We start from the raw sequence: 12,356 nt of genomic DNA, 5'->3' as shown, positions 1-12,356 counted from the left end.
TAACATTAAAATATTATATAAAAATGTATTTCATTAGTTAATTTACATTGAAATATGCAATGCTAAGAAATGTCATTAACGTTTGAATTATATATATTTCCATTTAGATTAATACTTGAATAAAATTAACTTCTTATCTAATAAGTATTATGCATAATATTTCTTAATGACTCTGAAAGTTATTATAAAGCATTAAAACGTATTATTTTACAATATATCATATAGGCTATCTCTTGCACTTACTCAATTGTCTGAACACACTCACATACACATTCATAAGTACTCAACAAACGCACAAAGACACATCATACATTGACACAAAGCATTCAGCAACATGGAAAGCATAAATACTTTGAACAACACTGACTGACCTTAAAAGAGGGAAAAGAGAAAATTGGTTAACATATATACTGTAAAACTTATTTAGCCAAATCACGTGGGGAAATTCTCAAATTGCTCATTAAGATTTCACTGATAGTTTTTAGTAAATGATCGATGATGAGTTTAGATTGTAATTCTCTTAAACAGAATACAAAGTGTGCTGGTCATTTTCCGATGGAACATGAAAAAGCAGATGATCTCCAAAATCCCAAAGTTTGGGATTGTGGTGTTCGAGGAAACGTATTCCCGTAGATCATTACACTGCTTCTAGCCAAATGTACCAATTGGCCATCCATTGTGGGAAAATGAGGCAAAGAATGTATTTTAATGATATTTTAATGATGTTATTATGCCTGCATTTCTGCTGCTTTCTAATGAAGTTAAAAGCTTCTACAGAGGTTATAGAATTACCTGAGTCCTTTCTCCCCTGGTTGACTGAGGGTCGCTATCATCTAAACAGAGACAGAAAGATATTTACAGCATATTATAATTAATAGTACTGTAAAGTCCATTGAGACAAACACACAGTGTCGAACAAACATACATATTAACACAGTGACAGATTGTTAATGTCATGTGTGGAATTCTGATGTGATGCTCATGTCATTTATAGTTGTCTAATCTTATTGGTCTGTTTCAATCCTTTTTCTTTTTTTTCAAGAAACCCTAAAGGGACAGTTCACACAAAAATTCTCTCATCATTTACTCACCCTCATGTCATCCCAGATGTGTATGACTTTCTTTCTTCTGCAGAATACAAATTAAGATTTTTAGAAGAATATTTTTGCTCTGTAGGTCCATATAATGCAAGTGAATGGTGACCAGAACTTTAAAGATACAAAAAGGACATAAAAGCAGCATAAAAGTAATATATAAGACTCCAGTGGTTAAATCCATATCTTCATAGGTGTAGGTGAGAACAGATCCATATTTAAGACCTTTTTAACTCTAAAATCTGCTCCTTGCCCAGTAGGTGGCAATAGAAACAAAGACTGTGAATCGCCAACAACAAAAGAAGAAGAATGTGAAAGTGAAAATGGAGATTTATAGTTAAAAAAAAAAAAAAGGATATTGATCTGTTTCTCACCCACACCTATCATATCGCTTCTTGCTAAATAGATTTAACCACTGGAATCTTATGGATTACTTTTATGCTGTTATGGATTACTTTTATGCTGTTACGGATTACTTTTATGCTGCTTTATGTGATTTTTTTACTTTAAAAGTTTTGGTCAACATTCACTTGCATTATAAGACCTACAGAGCTGAGATAATCTTCTAAAAATCTTAATTTGTGTTCTGGGGAAGAAAGAAAGTCACACATCTGGGATGGCATGAAAAATAAGAGAATTTGAATTTTTAGGTGAACTTTTCCTTTATTACTCAAAATCTATACATCAAGCCTAAAGACAACTTTTAAAGTGCTTTTTGTAATTTTGAAGCTCAACAGACCCCATTTTCCTTTATTATTTCGAACAAAGCAGCAAGAGCTGTATTCAGAAATTTACCTTTTGAACTCTATTTAATTTTGGTCTTCTTGCATTTACTTTTTAGGATATTTACTTAGAATTAGTTTGCTAGTTTTTCGTTTGTGAATACAATTACTAAATTGCTATGATTGAAAGGCCTAATGTTAATAACGTTTACAGTGATTTTGCAAAAAAAAAAAACTGTTGACATGAATGATAAGAATCTACACAGAAATATTAATGTATTGTATGTATTGCACACTGTTGTACCGACAGTGAATGTAAATACGAGATACAAAGCTCTCTATCTACTGTAAATAACCTCATTAGTCGTGAACCTGTTCATTTTAGTTTGCTCAAATGAATAGATTTACACAATAATGTAAAATTAAACATGTCTCAGTCTAGATAGATAGTTACAGGGGCTTCTACACTATAATATGATCAAGCATTAATTATTAAAAGACTCTTACTAGGAAGGTCAATAGAATGTTTCTTGGGTATGTTGCCATCCTCTGTGAAAGAAAACAAAATATTATTCGTCAATATCTGTTTTTCTGAGGAAAGGGATGATTTTCGCCCTCAAACACTTAATAATTATTTTAAAGGAATGTTCTGGGTTCAATACAAGTTAAGCTCAATTGACAGCATTTAAGTTACAATGTTGATTTCCACAAAAATACATTTTGACTCGTCCCTCCTTTTCTTTAAATAAAGCAAAAATCTGTGTTACAGTGAGACACTTACAATGAAAGTCAATGGGGGCCAATCTTTAAATGTTAAAAGTATAGCCACAACAAGACATAAACACTATGCTAACATGATTTTGGTGTGATAAAATCACTTACTAATTATTACTTACTTGTAATATGAAATTTAATAACTTGGTTGCTATGACAAAGCAACACGTAAATACTACAATTCTACTAAAACAATGATTTGAACAACTTTACAGGTCAAATAATACACAAGTTTTATCAGAAGAATTAATGTAAGTTCTTTTATACTGTAGAATTATCAACTTCACATTTCTGCCTTTAAACCTTCCAAAAATTGGCCCCATTCACTTCCATTGTAAGTGTCTCAATGTAACCTTGATGTTTGCTCTTTTTTTTTTAAAGAAAAGGATGATCAAGTCGAAATTAATTTTGTGGGTAATCAACATTATGCCACAAATGCTGTCGATTGAGCTTAACTTGTTTTGAACCCGGAATATTCCTTTAAGCAGAATTCAGATGAAGTACACTAACAACTGACTAAACTTCTTCATTAAAGTGTGACAAAGACAATAAACAATTATGGTAGACACTGCAGTGTGCAAGCATATTTGTATGTGTATACACAGTGTATGTAACTATACACATCAGATGTCTTCTGCATCTCTTCCTTTATATAGATAGAATCATCTATTATATAAAGGGTTTGAATGCTTGTATGAATCAGGCTGCATTTTGTCCGAATGCACTTTTGAACACATACATTACTGTAAATACTAAACATCAAGCGTTTAATTTCAAATTGTGTACTTTAAAGAGTTTCTGGGTCATCAAATGTTATTCTATTTGCATCTTCCTTTTAAGATCCATTTGCTTTATTATGTTTTCGAAAGCTCCTTATTCTTCAATTCCAGATAATGTAGAACTACTCTGCAGTTGTCATAGCAACAACATTAGTAAAGAACAACAGTGACATGATGAGGATGGATCATCACTGTTACCAACCTGTTGGGGGTGGAGGTGATGGGATGCTGGCCATGACATCATCATCTTTATCTGAAATAAAGGTGTGATTGACATATACACCCACCAATCACTAAGCTCCATGTCCAGACATAGAGCAACACAACATGCATTTGCTCAGCCGAACATGATGGATGAAGTTTCATTTAAACCCCATTACCGAGTAAAATTGATGGAATGTTTAAAATGAGACCTCAACAGGGTTCAGTGCAGTGCAGGCATACTTTTGACAGCTATAAATGGTGTTACAGAAAAGATGTTTATAAGGTGTTTAAAGAAATATTTCGCCCAAAAAAATAGTATGTCATCTTTTACTCACCCTCATGCTGTTCCAACCCCCTATGACTTTCTTTCTTTCCATAAAACAAAAAAGGAAAAATGTTTGGCAGAATGAGTAAATGATGACAGAATTTTCCTTTTTGAGTGAACTATCCCTTAAAGGATGTTGTGAGATAAGAATGCATTTTGCAAGCGCTATGTTTGAAATCACATGCTTATCTGATGGCCCGCCAGGCCAGGAAGCAGCACACATGTGGATGGAAGGAAGCATGAGGTAATATTTTGGTTTGCTGGTGAAACCCATGAGCATTGTTTTGCAATACACATCGAAGAACTGTGGTGTAACTACTGCAAAGTATAACAAGTTCAATCTTAATTCTATCAGGAACCCATGATCGGGAACATAACAGACAGTTGAATGATGTCTCACAGACACACACATAGGAAATCAAGCTTCAGAGAAAGAAAGATGAATAAATGCTCAAACGCACATACATACTGTACTTGTCCACACAAAACGCACATTGACTAAGACGTCCCTTTTAAAGTGGTTGGGGTTAATACTGTAATTATTAGTTAAGTGTAATAGCCTTCTCAGCATCTTCCATTGAAGGTTCTGAACCATAACATAGAATAAACTTTTCTCACTTTTTAGGGCAGAGGTTTTCAAACTGGGGTCCGAGCACCCCCAGGGGGCTGCAAGTGGGTGCTAGGGGGTCCATAGAAACTTTTAGAGAACTAAAAAAGTGTTCATAAATGTATAAATTAAAAGGTATATTTACCGAATGTAACATTATTGTCATTTCAGTTTAATCAATATTTTATTCTTTGGGTTTATGCATTTAAAATGACTCAAATATTAGGTTGAAAAAAACATTAGCTGTCAACGTATTACAAAGTAGGCTAAATATTTTCTAGATATTTGTTTGGAAAATTTTGCACCAATAAAAAAAAAACACAAGAAATGATTATACACTCAATACAATGCAATAAATTGACATCATGAACTATAAATAATCAGATTTTCATACGTATCAGCCAAATGTTACCAAATTAAAACCGTTGGCTACGACCATTAACCATGAAAACGCTGATATCAAAAAACATTGTTGATATTGCCACTTTATCTCAATGGTTATAGCCAATGGTTTTAATTGGCCGATACATTGGTGCATCCCTATGGATAATATTTGAATAATTTATTTTGGCTTTAGTACAATAACAAAATGAAAGCTAGTTATTTAAATCATCTTTATATTAATATCACACACACACACACACACACACACACACACACACACACACACACACACACACACACAAAAAAATAAAAATTATCTTTATACACAAAAATATATAGCAACATTTATATATTTTAGGAGGGGGTCCCTCACAAGGTGGTTGTCATATTTGGAGGTCTCTGTCATCAAAAAGTTTGAAAACCCCTGCTTTATGGCTTGGTCTGGGACACTGGAGGTATATTGTTGACCCCATAGGTGACGTGTTTGTATGGGAACTCTCAGTACAGCGCTTAGAAGGCTTTAAAAAGTAAAAGTTGTTATTAGAATGTTATAACCTGTGAATTAGTAACACTCACCATGGACTTGAGGTGTGCTGGGTTCCTCTTCTTTTACCTCACTCACCTCGACAGGCTTCTCAGCCTCTGTTGGTTTTGGTTCCTTCAGCCCATTCTCTACAGGCTCGGTCACTATTGGCTGTTTTTCTGTGACCTCACACACTACTGGCGCTAGTTCAGTCACCTCAGTTACTATTGGCTCTGGCTGAGGGACCTCAGAGTCAGCAGGTATGGGCACGGCTGCCTCGGGAAGCATTGGCTCTGGCTCTTTGACAGTCTCTATAGCCCCTGTGTCTTTGGTTGCCACTATAGCCTCTGTATGGGCTAGAGCAACAAGACTTCAGGAAGCCAGCTACAGCCCATTTATTTTCACACGCACACGCACACACACATAGATGTAGAATGACAAGACTGGTCTAGTGCATTACAAAACTAAGTCATATACAGTATGCATATGTGATTTGATATCGACATGTGTTTTCTTTTTTGAAGTGGTTATGGTTAAGATATCTGGGTGTAAGGTTCAATACAGGCCACTGACCAGAGATCTAGAGACAGATCTAGTCATTGTACATCTATGACAATTTAAATCCAAAAAGAAGCAAAGTACTACAGATTCAGCAAGTATCTACCTCCGTGCAGCCGTTAAAATAAAGTTAATTTTTTTCAACCTGGTCCCAACAAATTCTGTTTCTACTCTTACATTTTTGCAAAATGAATTTTATGGGGCTGTATGTATACAGTGGAATATGAACACTAGAGGTGCTACAAACATTATTTTATTTACTTTCACACAAATCATGAGTAAAACGGAAGATTGTCAGCTCATAACACTTACTTTTCACTCTGTTCCTAACACAATGCTGTCTTCTAACAAAACACTTTTACTATAGTGTATGACTCATAAGGCTAAACATTTTAACATTTGTATTACACTATCAAAAATAACCAGTAATATTCATTTTATTTTGCATATAAGAATATACGTTTTTGAACACAGTTTTTCTAAGTATAAAATCTACTCAACTTTATGACATAATATTGATTACAGTGAGTGAGTACATTTAAATTAAACGCTTTAGTTAATTCAGTGACTTTCACTTACAAATATGATATATATGATGCCTAAATAAACTTTATAATAATAATAATATCATTATTATTATAATAAATAATTTACAATTATAGTAACATTTAATTAAACATCTTATTAGAACATGTCACGTTTTACATTTTCTTTACAAACATATGTTTAATCATGTACCACATGACATACAGAAGCCTCCCACAGGGAAACATATTGCATGTTATGTAGTCTCTGAGACAACATCACCCTGCATTACTGGTGACAGAAACTATTTTGAGTTTTGAGTAGAAATTTACCTAAGAAGTTACCAGACTTAACAACAAAATGAACAATAAAAACTGTGTAAATAAACGTTCAAACAGTGAAACCATGCAAGCGTATTAATTATTTTAGAATTATATATTGTAATTTTTTATTTTATAAATATCATTAATTCATGTGTAATTCATGCTGATAACACCAGTTTCGAAAAGTTGTGTAAAATTTACTTATTTTATTTACCAGTGAAATTTACTGAAATTAGCAAATAGATATGAAAATATTTTCTACATTAGGATTAATATATGATGACATATTGTAAAAATAACAAACAATCATAAATAATATTTACTTATAAGCTAGAGCATTCATTTTTATATTTGAATATAAAATGTAATTAATATTTCCAAGTTCACACTTAAACTCAGTTATTCAATGTAGAAAGTTCTTAATCTTTTCTGCTTTATTTCCTACAACAAAATAGTTATTTTTTTCAGTGACATAACCAACTACATTACAAGCTTATTCAAGCACAATTATGTTGTGGAATAGTGCAACTGATAGAGCAAAGACCGGTGTACGAGTCCAGAAAAGCAAGCAAGTTGACACGTGAGCTAAAAGTGTGATAAAAGCACCACAAAATGAGCCAGTTGCTTCAGCAACAGTTTTATTCATCTCTATTTTCCTTCTTCTTTTTTTTACACCATCGGTTAGGTTTAGGTGAAGGTTTTTGGGTAGAGAGCTAGATTTAATTGATTTAAAACTCGTGCATTAACCTTATAATCTCACTTGTTTGGGAGATATTTTAACTAGTTTTTAACACCACACAGTTGAAATGCCACAATTACATGTCATGAACCATGTCATTTAATTTAGCAAGAATATCGCCGCAAACACAAACTTTTTGTGATATGGAAAATCTACCATGGCTGGAAAATACTTGAAGTTATTTGCATTAATATAAACCTTTTCCTTACAAATTAAATGAAGGTTGTGAGGGATGACATTAATTAAATAAAGCTATCAAAAAGTTCCTAGATCACTAATTTTCCAGAACTCATGGAGAACTCATGGAGAACGATATTTTTTTCAATGTTTCATATTTGGAACGATCCAAAAACACTTTAACAACTGTACAACACACTGAAGAGACTGTAGGTCTTTCCTTCACAGCCTCGTTTTCATTCTCATCACCAAAGATGGTGCTACTGTGAATAAGGTCTATAACTTTCATCATTTTTAGCTCAAAATGACTCAGCTTGCACTGATTTCTTGCTGTGGCTATACTTTGCTCCTTTTCACATACTGTACCTTCATATCAAAGTACTCCATATGCAGATGTGCATTAACTCAAGATATTCCTGCCATCCACAAAGCACAGCAGACATTAGTATGAGCACATGTGTGTGTTAAGATGTGGCCTAGCATAGTGTTTGTTTGTCTGTGTGGGCAGGGGCGTAGCAGACATTTTAGAAGTGGGGGACACAGCTGTCAGTAGGTGGCTCCTACAGACCCAACACTTACAGTGCAGTATTAATATATTACAGTATATATTCATATATAAGTACGATATAAGTATTTATACATATTGTTTTTAATATATGTAGTATTTTAAAGAATCATGTATTGGAAAATAACTGCAAAATTTTGCAGAGCACAAGCTGGTCCTGAATACATTATTTACTCAATCACAATAATGTCAACTGTGCATGTGCACAATTCTATTCTTTACTCTGTGCTTGTGCATTGTGGGATTTAAATGTATCATAGTGGCTCGAACGTTTTGACTAGTTCACCAAAATTCAGATCCATTTAATGATTCAGTGACCATTTTCCAATTACAGTCTTATAGCGTGTACTTATCTATTCACTTCAGTATAAGTGTTCTAAGAACACAGCAGATCTATCTTTTTCAACTGCACACCAGCATAGAGGTATTTTAAAAACAGCTTTGCATATTTAACACAGATCTAGTGACCTGATTAAATTGACAAAAACAACCAATCAAACTATTACCTCACAAACATAAAGTAAAAAGCACAACTTAATGAAGAATCTTGAGTCAAGCGCAGATATAAACTCCACTTACAATGTGTGCTTAAAAGAAGGATTGTCCTTTGTTATTTTTTCTACAATGCTTTTCACATAATGCTGCCAATCAAGAAGGATAACTCTCATGAATAACTCTCATTTGTGTGTTCCTCATCTATATATTATGATTTAGATCAAGAGCAATGTTGATTAGACTGTCTGAATGATGGCCTATTACATAAGGGTTGTTTCAGCTCATGAAACTCACCTGTGATTGGCAGGTCACTCAATCAGACCAAAGTAACAAAACGCAGAGAATACTGTATACAAATCCACCATTTGTACTCAGTATGGGTTTAGCTTGGAAAAGTGTGGGGGACAAAAATCATCTTTTTAAAGAGTGCTGCTACGCCCTTGCGTGTGGGTATGAACCTATTAAGCTATGCAGTTTGTGTCTGGGTGTATACAGTATAAACGTGCCATGTGTGAAACTATTTAGTTACCTGAACTCTTGTAGCACAAACAGGTAATTTGGTGGAATACCACAGTGGAAACAAACCAATTACACTCTCACACACGTGAAGTAAGAGTGCTGTGGGGGAACACAGAGAAGCGAACGAAAACAAAGAGAGGAGAGAAAGAAAGTATGGGAGTGATGTGATTGAAACATACCTGTTGGGGTCATCTCAATTGACTTCTCAGATGGGGCGTCAACAGGGGCAACATTCTCTGAGTATGTGACAGAGAAAGCAGAGGAATACAAGGGCCTCTTTCAAAGCATGAAGCATCAGCAACAGACAGACACACACACACACACACACACACACACACACACACACACTGCCTGGAGACAATACAATACACTGACATACATATATATATATATATACTGTATGCACAGAAACAAATGTTCCATTTAAATACATACATGTATACAGTATATATGTAGTACATAAATGTCAATTTCATGGTGAAGGAAATGATCCAAGGAAATTGAGAATTTCTGTTTTTTGAGTGAAAGACAATGACATGATCTCTGAAGCTCAATAGGCTAATTTCAACACAATTGTTTACAGCATATTTAATAATTGTTATCAAATGCTACCTATGTGATAAGACCCTACAAAGAAGTTTAACTGTGATGTGTCTTAAGAAATAAGATGCATGCCATCTTTAACCTAATGATCAATAAACCAGAGGTTGCATGAGAGGGCAAAGCATGTATGACAGTTTTAAATCCCATCTCTAGCAAACCGGTTACACAATTTATGACTCCAAAATCAAAACGAGGGTTGTGGATTATCTTTATAATGTTAACATGGCTTCAGCTCCATCAGCAACCTAGAATGTGGAGATGCTGACCACTTCTGACCAGGGAACAGCAGTGACACTTGCTCACCACCTGATAAGCCCTTTGCATTTACATCATTCACTATCCATTTACTAAAAAACTGATCCAGGATCAGGCAAACAAGGTGATTAAAACAATTTGTCACCCCTCACCTTCAGGCTGGCCATCATCTGTCAGGAAAAAATAAAGAAAAATAACTCAGTTTGGTTTAATATTTTGTTATCTCATGCAATGCCATTCATACATTTGAATATAATAATCCAAATTTTGGGGGCCACAGTACCTACTACAGACACGTGTTTTACAGTACAGTAATAGGTACTTTGTGAGTCTAAAAAGCACTCAGAGGGTCAGGGCAGTATTGTGTTAGTCTTGGTGCAGTGTGTGTAAACCTCACTCCCCTAGCCTCAAGAGGCTAGACTGATGCTAGAGGCCTTTAGCCTCCTCTTTAGCACGCCCGCCTCCATGCCGGAGACACCAGTTAGAATCCCGCTCGGAGCGGGTCGAGCAGGACTGGTTACATATGTCTAGACGTTTAGGAATCAAAACAGTTTAAAGAGGGACATAGCATTACAGTAAACCCTGCGTAATATGATGAATGTGTTCTTACCGAGCCTACTGTGATTACTGAAGCTAAGGAAAGGACTAAAAGGATCAATGAGTCCATACATCTCTTGGTATGATAGTTTTTAAATAAACCTGCTGTTTTATTTATTGATTACTGTAGCATTGACACATGATGGACATCTGACTTTTTCTTGGTACAACTTGCAGATGATCTAATCTTCACATGTTTGAATTGGGACCTATGGTCTGATGCTAAATTCTAAATTTTTTGGTGATTATGTGTATTTAATGCTAAGTTCCTGTCTTCAGTTTTGATTGGCAGAGATGTGTTCCAAGAGTGCTTTGTCTGTGTTCATGGCTTCTGAATCATTATTTGATTTTTTTGTTTTTCCTGATTCGTTCAGTAATCATGTCTTCAGGTTACATACTTATGTCAGTAGGTGGTGACAAATAAAAAAACCCAGACTCATTCACTACTGGAACAATAGAAGTGAACAAGAAAGATTTGTTCACTTATAAGATAACAAAAAGCTGATTTGTTCACAAACGACGTGACACTGGCTTGAAACTGAAGTTAGTATTGAAAGTATTAGTATTAGTTATTTTGATTCTGTGCACTGAATTGTCTGCAGATTACATATTTACGACAGTAGGTGGTGACAGATTTTATGAGTGAGTCGTTCAGTACCAAAACAATGGAAGTGAATGAGAAAGATTTGTTCACTCAAAAGATACAAAAAAAAAAAAAAAAAAAACTGATAAGCTCACAATTGCTATAACAATGGCTTGAAACCAAAGCTGGTTTTGAAAGCAGTGCAGAGAGAGTTGTGTGATGCTTTTTCTGAAACCTTTTCACTGGCTAAGAAGACATGCCAACTAACTGGCAATTGTTGTCTGAAATGTAAGTTATTAAATATTATTTGTTAATTATTTGTTGTTTATATTCACGGAAATGGTCTCAACAATGTCAAAGACTGCTCAGATTAGCCAAAATACCAAAGTTAGACATTTCAAATTCTTCCAATACAGAATTGTTTGAATTAATGGATTGAATGTAATTCACAAAATGTTAATAGATTTATATTGATACTCTTACTGTGTGTCAACAATAGGTTTTCTCGAGGTGTGACCCGATGTCCAGACTATTCTTAAAAAATTACATTTTCCTTTGCTAAACAAAAGAAGCCAATCCATTTCTTTGTATGACACTTTGCATGACACAGTTTTAGTCATGGCCTTTTTCATGGTCATTTTCCCAAGTCCATGAAGGTAAATCGAACACTGCATTTCATATTCAGACAGCTAAGACAGAAACACTGCACTTTGTACATTATATTTTAAATGGTAGGTTCCATTGTTGTAAATTTTCTGTTAAAATGTGTAGCTGACATGGAATTTCAAGCACAAGTCGTATCATTTTCATACATGCAATATGACATCTAATGGATAGAAATGGTATTAGGAGAAAGTAAGCAGAAAGTGTTTAACATTGAAACACACTACAGCTATAATTGAACTCCGAGACCGCCAACAAGTCTCCTGAGCTATGAAAGAGCTATCACTTACATTCTCTTCAGCGTTATTACATGATGTAAATGTCAGCAGCTTTGTCTCAGCA

At 34.4% G+C, this 12,356-nt stretch overlaps 1 protein-coding gene across 1 annotated transcript in view; it reads right to left on the bottom strand.

The window, feature by feature from the left end:
• mybpc1 (myosin binding protein C1) overlaps positions 1-12,356 on the bottom strand; it is a 45,882-nt gene that overhangs the window by 27,132 nt on the left and 6,394 nt on the right. The window contains 7 exon segments of the mRNA XM_052118730.1: positions 793-813; positions 816-833; positions 2,324-2,365; positions 3,572-3,622; positions 5,466-5,768; positions 9,493-9,549; positions 10,324-10,341. Coding sequence (XP_051974690.1) covers positions 793-813; positions 816-833; positions 2,324-2,365; positions 3,572-3,622; positions 5,466-5,768; positions 9,493-9,549; positions 10,324-10,341 — 510 coding nt within the window.

This window comes from Xyrauchen texanus, chromosome 45 (assembly GCF_025860055.1).
Source record: "Xyrauchen texanus isolate HMW12.3.18 chromosome 45, RBS_HiC_50CHRs, whole genome shotgun sequence".
Lineage (NCBI taxonomy): Eukaryota > Metazoa > Chordata > Actinopteri > Cypriniformes > Catostomidae > Xyrauchen > Xyrauchen texanus.
The sequence above is the reverse complement of the archived record's forward strand: the minus strand, read 5'-3'. Positions and strand labels throughout refer to the sequence as shown.